The following is a 24,956-nucleotide window of genomic DNA, read 5'->3' on the forward strand; positions in this document are numbered from 1 at the left end:
TTTTTAAACTCAATCCAAAATTAATTTTTATTTTTCTTTGACAACATCTCTCTTTCCATCATTACTGCATAACCACATTTTCTCAGTTTTAGTGGTTTGTTATTTTTAGCAAGTTCTCGCAGCATTTTTATCGTTTCCTCCCTTGTTATGATTCGTGGTAAATTTTGAGCTTGCGGGGTATTCATTTATATAAAAATAAAATTTTGTTATCAGTTATTTTATCGTTAATGGTTTTCAGGTTATTCAATAATTAATTCAAATCATAACACCATGTTACCATGTGCTCCCAGGTCATTCAACTTCTCTGAAAAAATGAGACAACATGACATTTTGACAACAACATGGAAAATGATTTGTCATGACTTCATCGTAATGAGTGTAAATGACCCAAAAATAATGTTTAGGTGAAGAAGTGAGATCTCACCTCTTTTCTCACCTCTTGCTTTGTAGAACGAAGAGCATTCATTATACTTTGCATTTGGTACATGTCATCTTTGACCGAACGAATGAGGCGAAGTTGTTTGTTATACTGTATGTACTCGTATTCTTCATTAATGGCTTCATGAACGATAGTAGTTGTTGTGTTCTCTGATGTTGACATTACTGTCTTTACATACAAAATAAATAAAACTAACTTTATTTTCTGACTTTCACAAAAGACAAAAATAAACGCTTTACATGTATTTTTCAGCAACTTCGTCAAATAATTTTATAGCTTTATCTATCTCATCTACTTCAAACGTTTCTTTACCTTTCGTGGGAGCACCATACATTTTCTCAAAAACTTCAAGCAGTTCTGTTTCAGCAGCTCTCATATCATTAACAAACACAACCTTGACTCTATTGACTGTACTGTCATATCTTTGAGTTATATTATATGTCCTTCCTATCTTATATCTTTTTGTGTTGAAGTCCTTCGGTTTCTGAACGATGTAAAGTAAGCCTTCACTGCAACGTTCAGTATCGAATGAACCATATGTTATGAAGTTATATCCAACAACTGGGTCTAACCATAACAAAACTATTGGTATAAGACTTTTGTCTATAAGATATGCTCTTGTTCCATGAAATGCTACTGATATCATAAGCTCAGGATTTCTTGTCAAAATTTTCTGAGTTGAAGCATTTCTAACCCAGTCGTTTGTTTTCTTTTCAGATGGAGATATAATGTCTGACAAAGAATATTTGTTGTATTTCTTTGAGTATCTTACGTTTAAATCACCTATTCTAACCACTTTGGTGTCATCGTCTATCTTTCTAACTGTTTCAAACTCAATGTTTGTCATTACTGTCTTTACATACAAAATAAAAAAGATATAAAAATAAAATTAGCGTTATTTTTCTAACTAATGAATTATTTTTGAAGAACTGATAGGTGTCACCAGTCACCAGGTCACCAGGTAATTTAACTTTTCTGAAAAATGTGACAACATGACATTTTGACAACAACATGAATTTTTCAACATAGTGGGATTAATGAGGAAGGCATTTATTCATTATTTTTGAAGAACTGAAGGTGTCACTATGTCACTATGTGTCACTCGGTAATTTAACTTCTCTGAAAAATAGTGACAACATGACATTTTGACAACATGACATTTTGACAACATAGTGGGATTAATGAGGAAGGCATTTATTCATTATTTTTGAAGAACTGAAGGTGTCACTATGTCACTATGTGTCACTCGGTAATTTAACTTCTCTGAAAAATAGTGACAACATGACATTTTGACAACATAGTGGGATTAATGAGGAAGGCATTTATTCATTATTTTTGAAGAACTGAAGGTGTCACTATGTCACTATGTGTCACTCGGTAATTTAACTTCTCTGAAAAATAGTGACAACATGACATTTTGACAACATGACATTTTGACAACATAGTGGGATTAATGCAAAAATAAAGTTTATGTTAGCATGTTAGATCTCACCCGTTTTCTAACCACTTTTCTAACATCGAAGAAAACTATTTACAAGCGTTTTACATGGTATATGTTGCGATGGTTCATGACTTTAAACAGTTTTGTAGCTTCTATTTCTTCACGAAGGATATCAAAAATTTTAACTATGCCGAAGGTTTCTTTATATTTCTTCTTGACATCAGATAATAGGAAATCGTCAGCAGTTGGATAGTTTTTGTTCAGAAATGTCAACATATCCATTTTATCTTCTGCTGGTTTCTCTACTTCTTTCTTTAAGTCAGCATAGTCGTTTCTCATACGTTCTATCTCTTTGACGGAGTAGTTATATTTCCTCATTGCTGCTTTACATTTTGAACATTGCGGATTCATTTTTGCGTTATACATTGAAATAAAACCAGCTAGAACAACTAAGGCGTCAATGGTTTTCTTTAACTCAAAAGCTGCTGGTTTTAACTGTTCATGCCATACCTTACCTCTTCTATCTTTATCTCTTATTTCCCAAACACATTCAGCAACTAATGAAACAAAGTTGTCGTATGTCTTAAACTCCCCAGATTTATATATGTCAGAGATGTTCTTATATACCATGTCGCAATCTTTGTCCATAACTTTATGGTTGCAATGATATCCTAGAAACTCATAGTTTACTTTACGTATGAACTTCTTTATTTCTACTGAGTCAGTTGGTTTCACTTCTATTTCATCGAATTCATGAATAGTGAGCTTTTGTTGTTGGATTTCAGGCAATTTGGGTAAATGGTCAATAATGTCCTGCATGTCATAAAGATACTGTTCATTTGTTTCATCTTTCGCACTACAGTCTAAATTACTTGTTAAAAGTTCTTGCTTAATTCTTTGTATTTCTGTCTCAAAAGTATATGAAGAAGGAATGAAGCTTTTCATCTCTACTAACATAGATGTTGGATTCATAACTAAAGAGTTTGGTGAAGTTGTTGTTTGAAGTGTTGTAGAACCTATTGTTGAAATCATATCTTTACATACAAGATAAAAATTTTTTCTTTGAAAAAAATTAGCGTTATTTTTCTTTCATAAGGAAATGTCAAAAATTCATGATTTTCGAGAGTTTTAGACCATGTTAGAAAAGTGGTTAGAAAACGGGTGAGATCTAACATGCTAACATAAACATGATTTTTGTTCATGGACTTCGTCCTCGCCGCTTCGGTCTGAAAGACCTCAGGACTCAAAGAGTCCGTTTGCGTCTTTATGACAAAAATAAATGGTACCATTAATAATATCATGACTGTTCTCATTCATGTCTGATTTACATCTAATGAAAAAGTTTAGAAGAATTTTCTTATTCTTTCTGGCTTATTTTTGTCTTTCCAGTACTCCCGCTCTAATGGTCCCAGATGTGTTGTCATTGACTCTCTCAAGTTCTTAGATGGTATAACATCTTCAACGCCTCCTTCATATCTTACTTTATAAGTGTCATCGTTTATGTTATAGCCAAGTATTTCAATAACCACTCCTCGCTTTGCTTCGTCAATGGTTTCAGCAAGTTTGCCATTCCTACTTTCAACTAATTTATGTCGAGGGTAAAACGCAATAGAGTCGTCAGCAGCTTCATTGAACTCTATACCATGCGTAAACTGTCATGTAAGGTGGCATGTATTCTTTACCTTGTCCCGTTGTTTGTGTATATCCTGAAACGAAATGTGTATGGTTTCCTTCTCCCTGAGTGTCACTCCAGTAACAATTTATAGCAAACTTAACGTCGTCTTTAACATCATATCCTTTACCTTTTGTCATTCCTGACCAATCCCAATATCTATGCTTATGCCAACCCGCTTGAGATGTACTTAAATCTATGTAGTGACTGTGTGCAGGTAAATTTTCACCTGTAATCGTTTTACTTCCACCCATTTCCTTTGAAGAGTTAGCACAATACAAAAACTTGTCGACTATTTGTTCCCATGCACCAACACCAAACATTACTTGAGGACCTCTTGCATCCATAGACGTATAAATAGAACCTACTGGGTTCATTAAATCAAACATATGAGATAATATAGGATTGTCTATTTTGAACTTAAAATATAGTGCAACTATTTCAGGTTTCTTCTGGTTTGTGTCGGAATATTTTTTATAATATAATCTTATGTTTTCAGGGTAGGTAAAATCTTGACTATAATATTTATTTTTGTCATCTATATAATAATATACTATTCTCGTTTTTTCTATTGCATTATATCTTTTATATCTATAATAATCTAAATATAATGTTAACTTTTGTTCATCTACATGTGGTGTTCTGACGTCATCTCCATAGTCATAATAATATGGTACTGGAGCTGTGCGAGGCAATGTCATATCTGTCATTTCATAAACTCTTAAATATTTCTTTTGTTCATCTCCATATAAGTTTAAGTAACAGTTGTTGTCTAATGGAACTTTAACTTGTGTACCATCATTCTTTATATAGCTTACATACATTTCATTGTTATTTTTCGGAATGAGTTTCCACCGCATACCATTTCTTAAGGACTGTACAAACTGCCATCTAAAATATTTATTTTCTTCATTGACAGAAAAGTCACCAACAATAGTTTCAATATTTTTAGTTGTTCCTATCAAACTTTGGTATATTCCATTAACATATTCATTATCTGCCTTCTTCTCTAACTCACTGTTGACATATTCCTTATCTGCTTTAAGGTCTAAACATCCTGAAACCCATCCTGTATCAGCTTTAGTTTTTAAAATCTTTGATGTCCTTTCATGATACCATTCAACCCTTTCTTTAATTTCATTATCTTTTTCATTAACATATTCCTTATCCGCTTTAAGGTCTAACTCACTAGCCACATATTCCTTATCTACCTTCTTCTCTAACTCACTGTTGACATATTCCTTATCTGCTTTCTTCATTAACTCACTAGCCACATATTCCTTATCTACTTTCTTCATTATGTCATTTAGGAAACCTTTTATGAATTCCTCATTTAAATTAAATCTTCCAATCTTCAAAACTTTAGGAAATGCATTTAATGCGTAATATCTTTGTTCTTCTGGTGGAATTGATGTTATATCATCCGTTATTCCTTTAATTTTTGAATTCATAAATAAAATTTCTTTTATATTTGATATCACTGCACCACCTTTGCAAACGAATTCGAAACGCTCATTTTTCAATACTATCTCCAAATCTCCATATTTCAACCTTTGCGTTTGTTCTGCCGTCTTTGAATTATATGCATATATGGCGTATGTAATGGTCTGAAGGACCTGGGTGCTTTGTGCCTTAAGTTGCTGTGGTTGCTGTTGTTTAATCATTTATTATGATTTAAAAATATTTAATCCGTTATCTCATCAGCTATTTTTTTTTGAAATTGCCATAATATTTCATTCATGAATTCTAAATCACAATCAAATAGGTCAGTTATTCTAAATTTAATATTTGATAAATCTTTTGAATGAAGAATAAATGAATTCCCGGATAATTGAAACGGATATGATAAAGAAAATGTGTTTAAGTTGATGGATAAAATGTTTTGTATTGATGGGTAAGAGTTAGGGTCTAATGTTTGATGTGAAAATCTCATTGGGGTATTAACTTTATCACATTTGATTAAAATGAAATTGGAACCAGTGTCAGAATACAAAACATCCCCAACATCTTTTTCAAAATTTAATATCCCCAACAATGAACGAAGATGAGGAGTACAAAATTTAATTTTCAGCGGGAATTTAATAAGGTTATTTATTTCATCAAGTTCAAAAAGTTTATCGGGTTTTGATTTAAAATTTTCTTCATACCATACGATAAATGATTCATTTAAATAACTTAAAATCATGTTAATATCCCATTTCGCTATCACATTATTTATATACATATCATACGTTTTTTCAAGGTCATCTTTAATAAATGATATATAATCTGAAGGGTCTAAAAGAATGGGATTAAATTTACCACTCACAGAAACGAGAGTAACATTATAAATTCCGCTAACTGTTAAATTTAATTCACAACTATTATTCGAAATAATATTGATAATTGACATTTTTATTACGATTAAAAATATGGTAAAGCGTTATTTTCCAGTGATAAATAAAACTAGAATAAGATTACCTCAAGAATTCATAAATTCAACGAATAAGAAATTCATTCATGTTATAAATTTTAGTGTTTTCAGAAAATACGAGTCAATGTCATATTCATCAACAGGTTATATTTCACTTCATTCAAATTTAGTTCAATCAAACCCATATAATGACCATTTCATCAGATTTTTCAGATGGTATTAAAAATGTAATTGATAGATTAAAATATGAACAGATTGACAATATCGAATTTTTTGGAATTTTGGTTTAAAATATCCTGATGGAAAAAAGATTGAAGTTAAAGATAAAGCTGATACTATAACAAAAACAATTACAATGACCGATCCGGATAGTGGGAAACAAAAAGAAATAAAACAAACGATAGAAACTGGTGAAAGGTCAATTATTATTGATTATGATTCAAAGGATTATTATTCGATAATGTTAATGCTTGAATATTAAATAGCCTTAACAAAGAATTTTTCAAGTGATATTTTATATTCATCAACTATTTTATTATAAATATTATTATATGTTAAATGAAGTTCAGTTGTTGTTCCATTCTTTGATATCTTAATTGTGCTAATATCCTTTATAGGATTTATTTTTGCAACTGTTCCACAGCATGAAACCTCATCATCTATGAAAAATTGAATCTTAACGTCTGAATCTTGAACATCACAAAGAATGGCGATAATGTGAATTAATGATTCATAAGGTAAAATAATTAAACCAGATTGGTCAATTAAATTTATTATTGAATCATAATTATCAGTTATTATATCACGGTAAATTTTCATTAATTCAGAATTAATGTCTATTTTATATGGGTTCTCGATGTTTGATGAAAGAGGTGGGGGGTATGTTGGATATGTGGGGATTTCAACGGGTTCTTTACCGGGTTCAGATAAAATGATTGGGTCTTCATCTTCTTTATTTTGCTCCTCCTCTTTCTTTGGTAAGTCACGAGTTAATAAATTTGGTTGAGTTGCTGACCTTGTTAATTCAGGACTAACATTAACTTTAACATTTTGAATAATTCGTGATTTATCATCATTTACGTTATAACCAACCGTAATCTCTGCTTTTGCGTTAGTGTTCTTTTGACTAGTGAAACGTCTTCTCATTTATAATTGAATAAAAAAAAGAAAAATATATTTAAAGTTTTATTTAGTTGTTACGGTAATATCCCAAGGTTCATCCTTGTTTGCTTATACTTTCTTTGTAACTGCACCAATTATGTTATTGATAATGATTTGAGTTTCTCCCAGTCTTATTTTATCATTTACAATATCTTTAATCATTTCATTACATGCATTCTTATAATCAACTGATTTCTCAAATTTTCTTTTATCTGATTCCTTAACTAAATCATAAGTTAAACCTCGTTGAGAATAAAGTGGTTTCTTTATCAATTCCTTGAACGCTTCTGAAAGTGAAGATGAAGAAATTCTTGCCACTTGAATTGGTTTAAATTCTGCTTTCATTGCTTCTTTCTGTTCATTGAACACCGGATCGAATAAAGCAACTTTAAAGAATTTCTTAGCTGGAATTTCGGGTCTAATATTTGCATATTGACCATCAAACTGGTTAGAATATCGTGGTAATCCATCCGGTCCCTCTTCAATAGCATTTAATTCTTCATTGAAATGAGAATATGGATTATAACGGTATGAATTAATTGGACCATTTTCACCTTCTCCAATGTATTGTTTAACAGCTTTTCCATTTTCATCAAATTGCATAGGATAACGTTCATTATATGCTTTACGTTTAGGATAATCAGATATAGTTAATTTATAACCATTTATGACTTTAATATTACCTTGACCATCAGTAACGAAAACTTCATTTATACCATCGGGTTTTCCATTTGGACCCGTAATGTCTGCTTCGTGTGCTTCCCAATTTGGACCTTGACGTTTGGCATATGCTTGAGCTTCTGGTAATGTTAAAACGTTTCTCATTTGTTTAACATCCTTTTGAAGACCGGCAACAATGTGGACTAATTCTTTCATTCCGTCTGGAACTTTCATAGTTCTATTATATGCACCCTTTTTGTTTGTTCCTTGTTTTAATGGAACCTGTAGAAGATTTGCAATTTCTGTCATGTTTAATTATAAATAAAAAATAAAAATTAATTATAAAAAGTTAATCAAATTTAACACCTCCTTTATTTAAATCAACTATTATTTTTCCATGTTCACCTAATTGTTGATATTGTGTGTAAAGTTCATTAATGCTCATTGGTAAATTCACTTGATAAAGCATAACGTTCAACTGTTGACGACTAAAACCACTGAAAATGAAAAGGGTGGACAGGTTTGATTTAATGTTTGTGCTTAATGCTTTAAAGTATTGAACAGCCATAAAGAATGAACATTGAATATGTCGACATTGAGTTAATAATTGATTAAAATATGATTTCTCATTAGTTATTAGTTTTGATTTCACGCATCATCTAGAAAAATTAGTGAATGCAAAAATTCTTTATCAAAATTTGAAATAGAAAGTGTTTCAAATAATTCATCCCGTTGTTTATCAATAATTTATCCTCTAATCCTCTTGCTTCTTGATTTATTATAAATTCTTTATACATTAAAAAGTTTTTTAAATAATCTTCTGCTTCTTCTTGTGATAAATAAATAATTGGAATTTTGATTAAATGCTTTAAAGATTCAAATGTATCATCTGAAGGTGAACCTGAACGGTTGATATAATTAACACATGTGAATAGGGGGAAGTGTTAGCAATAATGATAATTTGTTTTAATATCGTTAATGTTTTACCTTTATTTTGTTTACCAATTGCTGCAGTGATTGAATTTAAGTAACATTCAGAATATGGAATTTTCATTAATTTTTCCTTAGATAGAGCATTTCTATTATCACTCAATGCTTCATTAATCATATCATCTACGTATGTATTATATACTCCTGCTAATTCTTCATAAGGGGTGGATGAATTTAAATCCATTTAATCAAAAATAAATTTATAATTTTAAACATTTCTATTCATCAATATTTCATCATATGAACTTCTATACTGTGGTGGTTACCTGTTGGATGATATTTCAAACCTTCATCCGGTGTCCATGTCCAATATGTAGTCCTAGTAAACAAACCTGAGGAGGATTTGTCACCTTTGAACAGTAAGTGTCATTTTCACCCTGAATGATTGGATAAGCTTTCACTTGTACTGTAACTTGTGAGTTGAAAGTTTCTAATCCATCAAAGAATATACCCGCTCCATCACTTTGAACTGGAATAGTGCATAAGAATGAAGTTTGGTCTTTCCATGTTCTAGCTAATGGCGTGCCATCATCATGCATTCAGTGGTCTAGTTAATGAGTCCTCGTATTCTTCTGTGCATTCATTCACTCCATCTAAATCAGAAGCTTGAAGCATACGTGTAAAGAATATGTTCACCCACTGTGGTCATCGCTTGATCGGGGAAGTTTCTGGAATCTATAGTGACCTGAAGACCTCGAAGCATTGGATTTTCTAAAACTGTTCTTTGCATTGCATTCTTCGGAAATGTTAACACAACATCTGTAACATTATGAAGAGCGTATGAGAAATCTGAGCTAATACCTTCAGGAGTGATGCAACCTCCATTTAGTGAAACGAACGTCAATATGTTGAGCTGGAATCATGAATGGATCTTCCTTACTGAATAAACGTGGGCTTTAACTGATTCTTCAATTAAACCGTATCCTGGTGTAATGCATTTATCCTCTAAAACTTCCATCTTTGTGCATGAAATAATAACGTCCTCAACTGTTGCGTCAGCAGATGTAGCGGCTAAGCTTGTAATTAATTTGGTAGGAAGTCCGATTTGTTGGAATTTGCGATCATATTTATAAACATGATTTCATAATCTTTTCATAATTTTCATCAGTTATCTTTTTCATAAACGTAATTTTGTAAATCAGCAACTCTTAACGGGTCAACCTGACAAAATACTAAAGTATCCCTGAAAACATAATATTTAAGAATGATATCACCAAATGATTTAGGATAATCATCGAACGCCTGAAATGCTAACAAATCATTTACTGGAATAATCATATCAAAAGTGACATCAACTTCTTCATTTGCTTTCTTGAAAACTTCTGAAGGGTCAATATATTTCCACATACTGAGTTATCATATTTTTGAACATTATTATATAACGAATGAACAAACTTTTTTAACTTTCCTTTCTGATTTCGGTTTATATGTTGCAAATGCGAAAGATTCACGGGGCACAATCCATCTGAAGATAACCAGCATCACCTCTTTCGGTTTCTACTTCTAATTGTTTAAAGCTTTGATTTGATGATTTGTAACCAACGAATAAACGCATGCATTTAAAAGCGGCATCACATGTGAAAGCTTTATTTGAAACTAGAGTTACTTAACTTTGCGTTAATATATGTGTCACCTAATTGGTTCACATCATGAGCCGGATTTGTAATTCTTAAATGAGTTTGTTTATCATCAAAATATGGAGTATCAGAGTCATAGCATGAACTTTCAAGTTCTCTATAATATCTTCTTACCGTCATTCTTTGCAAATATTTCATTTATCTTTCGAATGAATGAAACACATTTCCATTAATCGGTTTGGTTTTTTGGCACTAAATAGTTAGTCGTCATTTATTAATAATAAAAAATCAAAATTAAAAGATGGAAATGAATTTTTTAATTAATATTAAATCAGAAATGGCTGCAGGATTCTTTAAGAAACTGTGGGATAAAGTAAAAAGAGAGGTAAAGGAAACAATGAAGAAAGGAGCAAATTGGATTTTAAGAATAAAGAAGCAATTAGTGACGTTGCTGAATCAATAACACCAAAAGCTGCCCCAATAAGAGAAATATTAAATAAAGGAGAAAAAGTTTATCAAAGACTTCAACCGATACTAAGATAAAAATAATATTTATTTATTTTTCCACTATTTACCTCCTATTTTATTAAGTATTCCTTCAGCAATTCCACCAACTGCGTTACCTGCTTGTGCTCCCATCGCCGGATTACCTGCTTTAGCACCTAATACTCCACCTATGATAGTTCCTGCCGTTTTCGCTACTGGTGCCAAAAAGTTTGCAATGGGTTTAATAATCTTTTGATGAACCCAACCCGCAGCTTTCTTAATTCCATCCCATAATTTTTTAAAGAATCCTGCCGCCATTTCTGATTATTTCATTAAAATTAAATATATTTCATCACTTATATTCTAATTTTTATTTAATGATAAATGAAACCAATTTTAAAAATAAATGAAACAGAGGAGGAAGAAATAAATGAAAGTGAAAATGTTCAACAAAAAATAAACGTTGTTAAACCAATTACTGAAATAAAAAATTTTTCATCTGTTGAAGAATTTAATGACTATTATGCTAACAATAAAAAATTATTTGAAGAATTGACAACATGTAAATTGAATAAAATGTTTAAAGTTGATGGATTCAAAATTTCAAAAATAAAAGGAGTGGTTAGTTTGAAATCTATTCCTCAATCAAGAATCACCTCATTAATGAAAATAGATGATTTAACAAAAAGAATAGAAATTATTGAAGAGCGAATAAATCAAATTATTGATTTCATAAATCATGACTCGTTGAGCCCGGGTCCTTAAAGCCCATCACTGAGTTCAAGGTTATATTCATCAAATATTTCATTATTCAATGCAACTTCTGCTAGTTTATTTATTTTTTCAATACGATCATTTGAAAGTCTATCGTTTAATTTTTTCTGAAGTTTTTCATTTTCTAGTTCTGAAACTTTATTTGGATGATATGTAAATTCATGAAATTCTTTGGCCTCGGTTTTGATCATTAATTTACAAAGAACTTTTGTGGTTGGAATTCGTTTGAACCATTTATTAGTTATATTCGTTATATATTCAATATCTGGAATTAATTCCCAAATTTTTGCATTTTCAATTAATTTATTATCAAATGCAAAAGCAATGGGTTTAATATTATGTTTACCTTTATAATATAAACTTTCTACATAATCATCGAAATAAACATCTACTTGTTTAACATTTTCAAGAATTGGTGAAAGAGCATCCATTAATTGATTGACGGTTACGAATCTTGATCCACTCATTTTCTTACGAATTAAAAAAATAAATTATTCAAAAATGTCAGAAGAAAATATTTAAATAAATTATTTCTAATTTCTTTTACTCTCTCGTACATACTAGATTTGAAGAATTCAGAACTTTTACCATAATCTCCTAAATGTTTTCTTATCTTATTGGTTTTCCATTCATAATATGAAACTGTATAAACTTTATCTTTATCTTTGCATCTTTCATCACTTCCAATATGAGAAAGGGACAAACTATCCAGTGTCACTTTTCAAAGAAATAAAAAAAAATAATAAAGATGAAATAATAACATGAAATCTTATATAAATATAATTTTATCTAAATAGATAAATGAATTAAGCAGTTTACAGTTATATATATTTAATGAGAGACAATATCTAGTTCTATGGTAGAAATGACTCTTAGACTCAAATAAGTAACACAGATAGAAAGTACTCAGTATAACAATTATATATGTACACTCAAAGTTAGTCGCTGCTAAAATCTTAACCTTGCATTTCGGGAAAATCTGACAAATGGCTCTTAGACTCAAATAAGTAACACAGATAGAAAGTACTCAGTATAACAATTATATATGTACACTCAAAGTTAGTCGCTGCTAAAATCTTAACCTTGCATTTCGGGAAAATCTGACAAATGGCTCTTAGACTCAAATAAGTAACACAGATAGAAAGTACTCAGTATAACAATTATATATGTACACTCAAAGTTAGTCGCTGCTAAAATCTTAACCTTGCATTTCGGGAAAATCTGACAAATGGCTCTTAGACTCAAATAAGTAACACAGATAGAAAGTACTCAGTATAACAATTATATATGTACACTCAAAGTTAGTCGCTGCTAAAATCTTAACCTTGCATTTCGGGAAAATCTGACAAATGGCTCTTAGACTCAAATAAGTAACACAGATAGATTCAAATCTTGTTTATTGTACTTTAAAGGTACTTTTTAAAAAGAAACAATTAATGTAAAAGATTCAAATAATTTTTTATTATTATTTTATTAATTTTTTAAAATAAGGTTAATAAAAAAGTGACACTGGATAGTTTGTCCCACACTCCTTCCAATATATTTATATTTCAATTTTGATTTATTGGTTTCATATTCATTAACGTTTAATAATTCACAGTCTTCCTTTTTAAATAAATGTTTTATGTATTCAGGATTAACAATTCTATAATATTGCTTCCCTTTAAATCTTTGAATATAAACAGGAACACCATCCTCTAAAATTCGATAATCTATTTTATCTGGTTTTACTTGTTGGGTCATTTATGTAAGAATAAATAAATAAATTATTTTAAAATTAATGTGTTAAAAAAATGATACAAAATCGCTCGATATTGTATGAATTCTTACGTTTACAAAAAAAGTCACATAACCCATCCATATATACTACTGTTCTGACCCGATATAAGAACTTTTAAAAAAATAGTCCATTCAAAAAAAATTAAAAAGTTAAAAAGTCATATCAATATTTTTAGTGTATTCATCATTAATCCTTAGAATTTTTTGTAAACTTAACAAAGTTTATATCCACCACTAAAAAATGCCGAAATTTTGACAAAACGATACTACATGTCACAATGAATACTTCTGTATCAAAAGAAATTTGATTGAATACCTCAAAAAAACAATGAAGTAAAAGTGACGAAAATGTGACAACAATATAAATGTCTGCGGAACCAGAACAAGCTCCACGTATCGATCCACGCTTTGATAGCATCACAAGGAACCGTCTCCTTGCTCAATCTGCTACATTGACATTTTTCCTATCATGCGCATACGCCAAACTTGACTTAGGTGTAATTAAAGTCGAGCATACCCTTGGAGATGGACTCTACTGTGTAGATGCCGATGGATACGAGATCACCGATGAAGCTATCCAACAAATTTCAGAAAAAATGCATGAAATGATTGATAATGATCTTCCAATCGAAACACCAAAGATTGGTCGCCAAGAATTACTTCGTTTCTTCGATGAAGAATACAATCGCCAAGATAAGGTTGGTGTTTTGAAGGCTTGGCAAGATCATTTCATTCCATGCATCCAATTCGACGGTTTTATCGATTATATGATCGAAGACATGTGCACTGATAAGAGCAAGCTCAAAGTTTTCGAGATTCGCAAGTACGATGAAGGTCTTCTTCTCAGATGGCCAACAATCATGAATCCAGACTCAATCGCTCCATTTGTTGACCGTCCAGTCCTTCACTCAATCTTCAAGGAAGCAGAGGAATGGGCTAGAATTCTCAAAGCCGACAACATTACAGAAATCAACAAAGCAGTCTATACAAAGCGTATCGAGGAGCTTCGTTTGATCAACGAAGGCCTCCATGAAAAGAAGATTGCCACAATTGCTCAAAAACTATGCGCCGACTTCCAAGATAACAGATTAATCACAATCGCCGGTGGTTCCTCATCAAACAAGACTACATTCGCCAAGAGACTTTCCATCCAACTCCGTGTCAGCGGTTTCGAAGCTACAGTTATCGAAATGGATGACTATTTCCAAGATACAGAGAAAGTTCCAATGGATGAGAACGGCAAGCGCGATTTCGAACACATCTCCGCCATGAACGTCGATCTCCTTGCAGAGCGCGTCGCAATGCTCCTCCGCGGCGAAAAAATCCCAGTCAGAAAATTCAATTTCAAAGCCAGCAAAGGTGAAGACTCCACAACGAAGTTCCTTACACTCCCACCAAAGAACTTCTTGATCCTCGAAGGTATCCACGGTCTAAACCCAGAACTCTTACAACATTTCCAAAAAGTGACACCAATTTACGTATGCTGCCTTACACCAATGCACGTTGACTTGAACCACCGCTTGGCCACATCAGATCTTCGTCTTATCAGACGTACTATCCGTGACCATAACTACCGTGGCGTTTCTGCAAGAAGATCAGCTTCTATGTGGACATCCGTAAGATTCGGTGAAGAAAGAAATATCTTCCCTTACCACGAGAATGCTAAGATGTTCTTCAACTCAGCCCTCCTTTACGAACTCAACGTTTACGCTATTATGGGTAGAGTTATCTTATCTGAGGGAACATTCCCAGATCCAGGAGAGAATACTGAAAGCCCAGACTGCAAGGTTATCACTCGTGAGGTCGAGAGGCTCCTAAGCCTCCTCAAACTCTTCTACCCATACAACCCAGAGAATATCTCAAAGGTCTCAACGATCAGAGAGTTCATTGGAGGTTCAGACCTTTCATATTAATTCGATCATTACAAATAAAACATTTTTTTAAGTAATGCACTTAATTTTTCAAATTATTTTTTAAAAATTTCAAATTATCAATGATTCTTATTATAAACATTATGTCAAATTGGTAATTAGCTATGAACCCTTATGTTTTTCATATAAATGATCAAATTATTCAATATTTCATTCTGATGAATGATAAACTTTAAAATTTCTATGAAATTCGAATTATGTAGGACTTTTACAATTGGTTTATGTCTTCATGTGATTCCAAAAATATTTTGAAAATTAAAAAAATAATGATAATTTTCTTGAGATTTTTTATCATTTTTGAGTTTTTGAGAAAAATTTGGAGATTTTTCTGGAAAAGAAAAACTATAAAATAGATACGTTATAACCACTTTATTTAAAAATCTTATAAAAATAGTATAATTTTATTTTGGTTATAACTTTTCGCCAAAATTTTTTCAAAAATTTAAAATGCAAGGATGGGTTCCACGTGGAAATGAACAGGCTATGGCAAACAAATCAAAAATTATGTCCTCTCACTTATTCGGATCTGAACCAGAACCTCAGTATCAACCAAGACAAGCTCCTCCAGAACCTCAATATTCAAGTCCTCCAAAAGCACCTCAAACTTTCCCAGAATACGAATATATTCCAAGGCCTGTTCCAGAAGATGACGAAGATTATGCTCCAAAGCAAAATCATACAATTACGATTTTTTCGAGTGAAGATTATCCTGATTCTATTCCAAATTTACCTGATTTTGACCTTCCAATCGTAGAACCTCCAACTAGTTTTGATATTCCTGTTATAAGAACAAAGCCAAACTTTGTAGCAACAGGAAAAAGATTATCTCCAATCAAAAGAGACACGTTTCTACAGATGCGCGATGAATTAGAAAACGACACTTACGATAGAAAACCTCTCCAGACTAATATACCACAAGTTAAGAAGACAAAGAAGCTTAGAACAAAATAACGTATATTATCTTTTTCCTCAAATTCATTATCTTCGTTGACCATTCAATTACAAAAGTAATAAGTAACGAATTCGTTCATTTCAAAATGATATTTTCATCTTTATTTATCAAAATCCAACTCAAATCCAATCAGATATCAACGATATTTGTTTACAAGTAATTCAGTCCTCAAAGGAACAATGACTACTGTTGATTTTACCTCTTTATTTTAAATAATGAAGTAAAATATAAATCAATTTAAGAAACTTACATCTTAAGATATAAAAGCGCTTCATACTAGTTTCAAAACAATAAATATTTAGGAATACAAATAAAAAATAAAGTATATTATAATAATATTTTTTTTTTTGAGTTACAAGTTCATCAAATGTTTTGGTTGCATGCCGTAAACATCTGTTTTACAACGTGCTTTTATTGACTTTTCATGAAGAAGAGGTTCCGCAGTAGGAGCAACGCTCTTTCTGCTTTTTCTTACTTCTCTTCTACTTGAATTCAGAGCTCTATTGATTTCCATATCGCTAAGAATTATGTGGTCGAGGTATCCAATGTATGGCTGGCCATCCCACATGAAATCTGATTCATGACGTCCTCTAAATTCAAGAAGAGCGAGTTTGAGCTTCCTTTCAATACGTGGTAAGAGATTTCTGCATCTTCTTAAGTCATTTTCTTCTTTAACTTTGATACTTGGCTCTGTGAAATTGTTTTTAGATTTAGCTCTGACGTTTCTTGCATGTTCAATTGAGTTTTGCTCAAAAACAAGTGCTTCACGCTGCTCAATAAGATCAAAGAAACTAGATGCATCTGCTAATATTGATTTGAGCTTCAAAATTTCTTCCTGATAATCATTGAAAACTTCTTCCTTATTTGTAATGACTTTTGGATTGATTGTTATATCTACTGATGTTCCTACATGAAGTTTATCACAGAGTTGCTGAATTTCACTTTGTTGACGAGTGATAATTTCTGGAAGTTGTTGAATTCGTTGATTTTGAAGGCGTTTGAGTTCTTCCTTAGATGATTCAATATTAGAACGACTAAGAGTTGAATGAGTAGCAAAGAACTTATCTTGTTCGACTTTTGAAGTGTTTAATATTTGCCACATATAAATAATCTCTTGAGCAACATCTTTCAGATCTTTAATTCTATTTTCTCTTTCAGCATTTAAGTTCCTCATGTATTCATCTACCTTTTGCATTGATTCATTCGTAATGGAATCAGATAAGAAAAGATCATCAATTTCTTTTGGTATTTTCTCATCGAGTTCATTAAGTGTATCATTGATTGTTTTGAGATTTTCTGTCATTGTTGCAGTTCTGTTTTCAATTTCTTTGGCAAGTTCGCTATTCTTAGATTTGAAGCGATAATATCTTGCATCTGACAAATCTTTATCACCTACTGAAGTGAATTCACCTCTTTGCTCAGCTGGTACTCCGAGAATATCGAATTGACTTTCTATTTCTGTTTGCAATACTTGGAAACTTTGTATTTTATCTTTAAATTGATTCCTTAGTGCTAAATATTGAGCTAATATTTCATTATGACGTTGTCTTAATGATGTTTGAGGTAATTGAATTTCTGCTGATGGCTTCTGACCGACAGCCTGTTGAAGATTTCTGTAATTTTCTGTTAGTTGTTGGATTTTATCTTCAATATCTTTCTTTTCCTGTTGAACTTTCTGTAAATGAGTTGCAAGTACATTTAAAAGCTCTTCTTCAATTTGCTTTTTCTCCTTTTTAGTTTCAGACATTGTGTAGCCTATTTCATTCCATAGTTTGGTAATTTGATTTGAAGTTTCTGAGAGAAAAGATTCATTTTCAGTCATCACAACTAAATTTTTAAACGTGCACTCTCTATTTATTCGATTATTTAGTACAATATAGATCGACTACAGACAAAATGTACATTTTGAGCATTATTTTTAAGGGTTTGCAGGAAATAAAATTATATGATTTTTAATTCAAAGATAAATTGGCTCTTATAAGAACGCATTAATAAGCACACCGAAATAAAACAATGCTTATCATAATTTAAAAGTGATAAAAAAAATAAATAAAAAATATTTGGTAAAAAAACATCAATAATTGATCTTACATAACTTTAATAATAAGGTGTCTCAACTAATGGTTGATTGCTTTGGTTTGAGAAGGATTGAGAATATTCTGTATTTGGTTTCTTGTTTTCACCAAAGTAGTATTCATTAGAACCCTTAATATCAGGTGATTTTCTGATTTCAACTGTATCCATGCAGATACCAACCTCAGGAAGCCAGAAGAATATAATGCAATCACCTACAAAATCTCTTTTCGCATGAAGACGTTGACGTATAACTTGACGTGTCCAAAATGGTGAAGGAGCACATAAGCAATGGTGCAATTGACAATCTTGACCTTGCAAAGCAGCCCAGTTATGTCCATTTGCACAAAACGGACAGAAACATGAGTAACATGCCATATTAAGATCATTAATAACGTCTTCAGCACTGGCGTTTTTTACAGAGAATGTCATTTTAAGATTGACACTTTTAAAGGATTGAGTATGACGGAATTAAAATTGAATGCATTCAATTAAAATCAGATTGCTGAAACCTTATTAAAATTACTTATGGGTAACATTGGAGGAGAAAGTACTGAATTCTACGGATCCACCGAGAAATTACAATAATCTTATCAAAAGTCATCTAAAAGACTTCAAAATGTGAAGCCCCAATAGTATATCGGTTAGAACACATCCTTTACACGGATGGAAGGCCAGTTCGATTCTGGCTTGGGGCACTTTTTTTCTTCGTCTTTATTTTTTTCTTGAAAAATAATAAAAAAACTCTTGACTCGTTGAGTAAATGCCTTTTAAAGCTAATCATTTGAACACTTATGCGCCAAAACAAACTTTTATATCAACTAGGCCTAGAAAAATCTCCTTGAAACTCAAAATAAAAAAAAATTGAATTATTTAATAATAAATATTTATAACTCTATAATAATAAACAAGCAACAATGTATTTAAATACGATCCCACATCACTTCTTGGATAGGATGAGCAATTGTTTTTGGAATCGTAAAAACAATAATAAGGAAGATAAGAAGCATGATAAATCCGATAATAACGATCCTCTCATAAGTTATTCCTGCATCCATTAATGACCATTGGAAAAATTCTTGGTCTAATTCAAAAGGAGGTTCTGGAAAAGGAGGAAGATCAGATTTGAATGAATCTATACTTATCAGAACATTTCTAGCCTTTTCAAAACTAGAAAATAAGACTCTATATCCAGATTCTGATACTAAAGAGTGAATTCTGAGATTACAATCATTTGAATATGTAATTGACTTATCTGTTTCTCCAAAGAAGAAACTCTTTTCGAAAATTACTTCACCTGTCGATTGGAAGACAATATTTCTTCCATTTTGATCATTTTCAGCTACATTTTCATTGAAATATATACCAAATACTAATCCTTGTGATTTAATAACTACAATGCCAGGTAAAGAATCTTTTGCTTTGTTTTCATACAACTTAACATCTTTAACAGTGATATGTGAGTTGTGAAAGTACAAGGAACCTGATTTTTCGCAATAGCATTTTAATATAAATCCTCTTGTTACTGATACAACTGTATTGTTGAAATAAAATGCCGAACCGGAATCTGAGGAATTGCATCTAGCGGCTGAACAGTCTTCAAATGTTACTACACCACCATTTGCATAAACAGCGCCACCGCAATTTGAGGAAGATTTATAGAAGATACACGAAATTAAATTTATTTGGCTGTTTTCAACGAAGATGCTTCCGCCATTTTCATTCACAGATGTACACAAGTCGAATCTTGTTGAATCTAAAGTGATTTTAGTATTGGAATATCGTTTTCTTTTGACAGAATTCGGATGTGCAGCGTTATTTGTATGAATTTGGCGATTTAATTCATTAGCGAATGGACTTTTAAGATCTTTAATATGATTGTATGATATTTGCATTGGAATTTGTTGAATTATTGGAATTTGATTAATATTTAATTTGTTTTTTTCGAAATTTTCAGTTTTGCCTAGTTGGGACACTTGTTCTGATAGCAAAACTTCTTGCTTTTGGTATATTCTAAGAAAAACTATGAAAGAAATCATCGAAATAAAACTTTTTAATATATTTTGACACGTAAACTTCACTTTACATTTTTTAAAATAGCCAAACAAATAATTCCATTCATTTTTTTGACATGTTTCAAGGTGAGACTGTTACAAAGAAGGAGTGGGTAGATATATCAGAAGCACATGATGGAAAAGTCATGAAATGCACACTGAGGACCGGAAAAGGCGCTAGGCCTCGCAGATGCCAAAAAGTCGCAATTCATTATACAATGTCGCTCGAAAACGGGCCAAAAGTCTATTCAACACGCGATGAAGGCAAGCCATTTGACTTTACAGTAGGATCATGCGAAATTCCAGCATTTAATGCTGCTGCTTTGAATATGGTTGGAGGTGAACGAGCTGAATTAAAGATTGATTCATCAATGGGTTACGGTGAAGCTGGACATCCTCCAACAGTTCCACCAAACGCAAATCTCTTTGTTGAACTCGATTTATTATACATTCTCGAAGATATGCCAAAAGAAGAAGCCATCAAACAGGCAGAAGAAGTTAACAAACGTGCTGGTGAAGCATATCGTAACGAAAAATACGAAGAAGCTTCAGTTCTTTACCATGAATGCTGCCAAATCCTTCAATGCCATACTGGTGATGACTTAGATCTCTTATTCGATAAGTATCGCTCAAACCTTTCCACAGTTTACTCTAAATTAGGAAAATGGGGAGAATCAATGCATAATGCCGAAAGAATTCTTCAAAAGGACAAGACAAATCAACGCTGCATCCTTAGAAAGCTTGATGCGTTAATTCATCTCGGAAGACTTGAAGAAGCTGAAGAATATCTTAAGAAAGGCTTAGAATTATCAAATAACGATCCTGTATTTTCATCACGTACAAAAGATATTGAAAAAGCTAGCGCAGAAATGAAATCTGCACAAGAAAATGTATATAAGAAGATGGCAGGTAAGAAATTCTTCTAAATTGTTATAGGAATAAATGCATATGATATCATTCAATTTTTAATACTCTATGAGTTAGAATTTTATATAAAATACAAGTTTCGTAAATCGAAAATGAAAAAAATTGTTAAAATAGGTTTTAATCACTACATACCTGAAAAACAAGATGCAACAAATACCTATCTAAAATCCTTTTAAGTATAAATGATAATTATTATATTTTTATTCAAAATGAATGAATAATTCAACTTTTTAAGCATAAAACACAGTTTTCTCGAAAGGCAATGATGCCTAACTATTAATAAATATATTTAGTCGAATATTTTTTTGCTTGCAAAAGTCGCTTTGAAATTTTCACCAAAGCGGTTTCATCGGCACGATGAATTAAATGATTCTTACTGGGTACCAAATAATATTGTATCTTCACATCAAATTTCTTACAAATTTAATGCTATTAACATTCTCTCAAATTTCAAGGAGGCGGGTCAATTTTTATTTCATTGTGAAGTATCATATAATTCACATGATTTTAAGAGCACCTTAAACCAATGAAAAAATATATATTCAAAAAGTGAATCAACATTAACCAATCAACAAATGGTTTTTCGTTTCTTTGGTGTTTTATTAATATTATTAATAATTTCCTTTGAGAGTTTTATCATCGATTTATTTCAAATTTTTTTCTGAACCGATTATCGGCAATATTTAGTTTTATTAGGTACTTCTATATTTCTCCTTTTCAACCTTTTTCTTTATAAATATCGACCAACCCATTATAATTTGTTCAATTTTATTTCCCAAATGTTAATTCATTAAATTTTAGTGATAATTCGTATACACACTCTTTAAGCATGAATATTTTTATAATGGCCCAAGTATCTTTCTCAAAAAATAATTGTGAGAAAAAATTCTGTTCCTTCAAATATCTAATCGTTTTTTGAAACATATGGATATAATTCTCATCTTTTTAGTAGTTCATAAAAACAAAATAAGTTTAAAGATTGACGTAATTTTAATTTGAATGGTGTCAAAATTTATCGGAATTCTGGAAATTTTTCTCAACTCTTTTGCATCTATACTAACCAACTTACATTCTATGGAGAAACCATCAATCACGTTACCACCAATCTCAAATCTCATTGGAGTCGCCAAGCCAGAGCACCACACACTTGACTTTGATGCCCTCCTCAAGCCTGAAATTAAAAATGAAGGACCAAAAAAGATTAAGTTTGATAGAAATGAAGACATGATGCTTTATAACATCGTAACATCGAGACTATGCAGCAACTGGAATGAAGTAGCTGCACTCATGAGGACCAGATCTGCGAGACAATGTCGTGAGAGATGGAACAACTACTTAAATCCATTTCTCAGAAATGACCCATGGTCTCCACAAGAAGATGAACTTCTTCTTTCAAAGTTCAAAGAATTTGGACAAAAATGGAGGAAGATTTCTAAGTTCTTCGTGAACAGATCAGACAACGCTTTAAGAAACCGTTATTACGTTCTTGAGCGTAGAATCAATAAGTACCACACTTCCTCCCAGAACTCAGAAGAATCATCCAATTGATCAATTTTCATTGATGAATGTGATTTCATTGAAATTTTTGTATGAAATATTAGATAAATAAACTTTATGTATATACTATTGAATAAATTAACCTTCGTTTTTGGTATTTGACCTTTTGGCCATACAGACTAAAAGCGTGGGAACTAAAAAGCAGCTAACGAACTGAACTGTATGCATATACTGTGTTGATTATACATGTGATTACGTTAAATATTTAGGCAAATGTAATTTTCCAAAAATTTGTACATCCGTTTAGACTAGCTTCTATGCCAAAATGCTGCATTTATAATTTATACTTGAAATAACACTAAAAACTCTGATTAACTGAAACCTCGAAAATTTCATCTGAAACTTATCGAAGATTTTAACCTCATAATACGATAATTATTGAAGAACTTAATCATACTTTGCTAATTATCCCAAAATCTTTTATCATGCCACTTACAAGAACTGTTGGGATTTTGAATCTATAGAATATGAATGAAATTACTCTATTAGCTTTTGGAAGCAAGATGCATTTCGATAAAAAATGCTATGTCCAAGAAGCTGCTATGATTTAAACAAGATGAAAGGAGAGAAATTTTATTTTCACTATGAAGCACAAAGATTTTTCGGATTGAAATAATGTATATACAATTTAGAACATTAAAAAACTATTTTTGTCGCTAAAATGTTCTCGTTGCCCGTGTAAACTTTACATCATTTCACTTTCCGAAAATGACAATGGGTCTTGATATTACTAAGGAGGTTCGTAACGCATACGACGACCTCCATCACAGCCGTACACCAAACCATTCAATGATTATGGCTCCAAACGTTGAAAATCTTTCTGTCGAACTTCTCGAAGAATTCAAGGAAGGAATCACTCTTGATGATCTTGCTCAGAAGTTACCATCTGATCAGCCAAGATTTATTATCGCAATGCCCGAAAGGACTCACGCGGATGGTCGTAAATCATACCCAATTGTATTAATCGCTTACTGCCCTGCTGGACAGTCAGCCCAAACAAATATTGTTTACTCCAATGCTCGTAGCCAAATCGCTAAGGACTTCAACATTACTTATGTTTGGGAAATCAAGAAGCGTTATCAGCTCGGTGATGAAGAAATGGCTGAGAAGTTCACAACAAACAAGTGGTAAAGCGTTTCTTTTTTCGTCTATACAATAATATTAACAACTTTTTAAATGAAATTTACCTTTTTTTTTGTAAATGACTTTTTTTTTGTTTCCCTTCAATTTTGGTTTAGTTTATTTTGTTAAAGGGAAGATTATATGATGTAAAAATTCAAAATTATTCCGAATTTCCTGAGATTTATAATTTGCCAAGATTTACCCTATATTTCCAACTCTTGGAAAATTTTCATGACCCCCTACCCAGGGTCCTAAAATGGGTATTTTCCTCACACAGACACCGTGGTTTTTTGAGCCGGGAAATAAATAGCGCAGACAGTTTCTACATATAGAGACATGCTTATACTTAGAGTTTGACGGGAATCTAAAGTGATTTTTTTCTGCATCGCGAAATCTAATGCAATCTCAAAATCATAAAGAAACTGCGAATCGGAGCGCAATTTTTTAATATGTTAATATATAAAGGTACCCCTACTACTGCAAATGCTTCAAATGAAAATCTAAGAAATCAGATTAATTTGATCACATTAGTATAGTATTGGTCAAACCAAAAACTCATATGTTGATATATAGCCTATGGATATTCATATTCTCTACTTTTCATTGAATTACATAAGATTTAATAATCTCATAAATATTCTTTTTAATTTTCCGAATTCCGTGTGCATTTAGATTGCCCATACCTGTATATAATAATTCTAGAATGGTTTGGTTAGATATTAAGTTTTTTAGATTAATATTTTAACATTTTGATAAAACAAGCATTTGTTCCATTTTAGAATCGCCATTGAACTCTGGTTTGACTAACATGATGTTGTATGATCAAATAAATTCTAACTTCATGAGATAAATTTTGAAATTAGAAAATGCGATATCTGACTCAAATATTTATATGAACACATTTAACATTCAATGATAAACTAAAGTACTATACAGCAGATTCGATTT

The 24,956-nt window shown here is 31.5% G+C and overlaps 11 protein-coding genes and 1 non-coding gene across 12 annotated transcripts, besides 2 other annotated features; 6 read left to right on the forward strand and 6 right to left on the reverse strand.

Annotated features, from left to right (window-relative positions):
* Positions 1-9,560: part of a mobile genetic element that runs on past the window's edge.
* Positions 1,971-2,912, reverse strand: TVAGG3_0204800 (organellar and viral DNA polymerase type B; the record flags this gene model as incomplete). The annotated part of the gene is made up of 1 exon (XM_051226433.1): positions 1,971-2,912. One exon carries the CDS (start codon positions 2,910-2,912, stop codon positions 1,971-1,973), a length of 942 nt encoding a protein of 313 aa, XP_051111419.1.
* TVAGG3_0204810 (uncharacterized protein) lies at positions 4,171-5,216 on the reverse strand (the record flags this gene model as incomplete). The annotated part of the gene is made up of 1 exon (XM_051226434.1): positions 4,171-5,216. A coding segment is annotated over one exon (1,046 nt), but the record flags the coding sequence as incomplete, so codon positions are not given.
* A 1,360-nt stretch (positions 9,561-10,920) lies between the features above and the next one.
* Positions 10,921-11,157, reverse strand: TVAGG3_0204820 (N-acetylmuramoyl-l-alanine amidase family; the record flags this gene model as incomplete). Its single annotated transcript, XM_051226435.1, has 1 exon — positions 10,921-11,157. The coding sequence occupies one exon, from the start codon at positions 11,155-11,157 to the stop codon at positions 10,921-10,923; it is 237 nt and encodes a 78-aa protein (XP_051111421.1).
* Positions 11,158-12,303: 1,146 nt separating this feature from the next.
* Positions 12,304-13,144: a mobile genetic element.
* Positions 13,145-13,757: 613 nt separating this feature from the next.
* Positions 13,758-15,340, forward strand: TVAGG3_0204840 (phosphoribulokinase family protein-related protein family; the record flags this gene model as incomplete). Its single annotated transcript, XM_001321911.2, has 1 exon — positions 13,758-15,305. The coding sequence occupies one exon, from the start codon at positions 13,758-13,760 to the stop codon at positions 15,303-15,305; it is 1,548 nt and encodes a 515-aa protein (XP_001321946.1).
* Positions 15,341-15,770: 430 nt separating this feature from the next.
* Positions 15,771-16,274, forward strand: TVAGG3_0204850 (uncharacterized protein; the record flags this gene model as incomplete). The annotated part of the gene is made up of 1 exon (XM_051226436.1): positions 15,771-16,274. One exon carries the CDS (start codon positions 15,771-15,773, stop codon positions 16,272-16,274), a length of 504 nt encoding a protein of 167 aa, XP_051111422.1.
* A 322-nt stretch (positions 16,275-16,596) lies between these two features.
* Positions 16,597-18,099, reverse strand: TVAGG3_0204860 (microtubule binding; the record flags this gene model as incomplete). The annotated part of the gene is made up of 1 exon (XM_001321912.1): positions 16,628-18,097. The coding sequence occupies one exon, from the start codon at positions 18,095-18,097 to the stop codon at positions 16,628-16,630; it is 1,470 nt and encodes a 489-aa protein (XP_001321947.1).
* Positions 18,100-18,186: 87 nt separating this feature from the next.
* Positions 18,187-18,807, reverse strand: TVAGG3_0204870 (uncharacterized protein; the record flags this gene model as incomplete). The annotated part of the gene is made up of 1 exon (XM_001321913.2): positions 18,373-18,780. One exon carries the CDS (start codon positions 18,778-18,780, stop codon positions 18,373-18,375), a length of 408 nt encoding a protein of 135 aa, XP_001321948.1.
* Positions 18,808-18,974: 167 nt separating this feature from the next.
* Positions 18,975-19,046, forward strand: TVAGG3_0204880. The gene has a single exon. It is a non-coding gene; the product is annotated as a tRNA-Val (tRNA).
* A 206-nt stretch (positions 19,047-19,252) lies between these two features.
* Positions 19,253-20,380, reverse strand: TVAGG3_0204890 (pectin lyase-like family; the record flags this gene model as incomplete). Its single annotated transcript, XM_001321914.2, has 1 exon — positions 19,272-20,243. One exon carries the CDS (start codon positions 20,241-20,243, stop codon positions 19,272-19,274), a length of 972 nt encoding a protein of 323 aa, XP_001321949.1.
* A 79-nt stretch (positions 20,381-20,459) lies between these two features.
* On the forward strand, positions 20,460-21,451 carry TVAGG3_0204900 (FK506 binding; the record flags this gene model as incomplete). The annotated part of the gene is made up of 1 exon (XM_001321915.2): positions 20,480-21,328. The coding sequence occupies one exon, from the start codon at positions 20,480-20,482 to the stop codon at positions 21,326-21,328; it is 849 nt and encodes a 282-aa protein (XP_001321950.1).
* Positions 21,452-22,364: 913 nt separating this feature from the next.
* Positions 22,365-22,931, forward strand: TVAGG3_0204910 (RNA polymerase II transcription regulator recruiting protein; the record flags this gene model as incomplete). The annotated part of the gene is made up of 1 exon (XM_001321916.2): positions 22,404-22,877. The coding sequence occupies one exon, from the start codon at positions 22,404-22,406 to the stop codon at positions 22,875-22,877; it is 474 nt and encodes a 157-aa protein (XP_001321951.1).
* Positions 22,932-23,588: 657 nt separating this feature from the next.
* TVAGG3_0204920 (Arp2/3 complex binding) lies at positions 23,589-24,176 on the forward strand (the record flags this gene model as incomplete). Its single annotated transcript, XM_001321917.2, has 1 exon — positions 23,595-24,017. One exon carries the CDS (start codon positions 23,595-23,597, stop codon positions 24,015-24,017), a length of 423 nt encoding a protein of 140 aa, XP_001321952.1.
* Between the last annotated feature and the right edge of the window lie 780 nt (positions 24,177-24,956).

The sequence above is a fragment of the Trichomonas vaginalis genome, chromosome IV (assembly GCF_026262505.1).
Source record: "Trichomonas vaginalis G3 chromosome IV, whole genome shotgun sequence".
Classification (NCBI taxonomy): Eukaryota; Parabasalia; order Trichomonadida; family Trichomonadidae; genus Trichomonas; species Trichomonas vaginalis.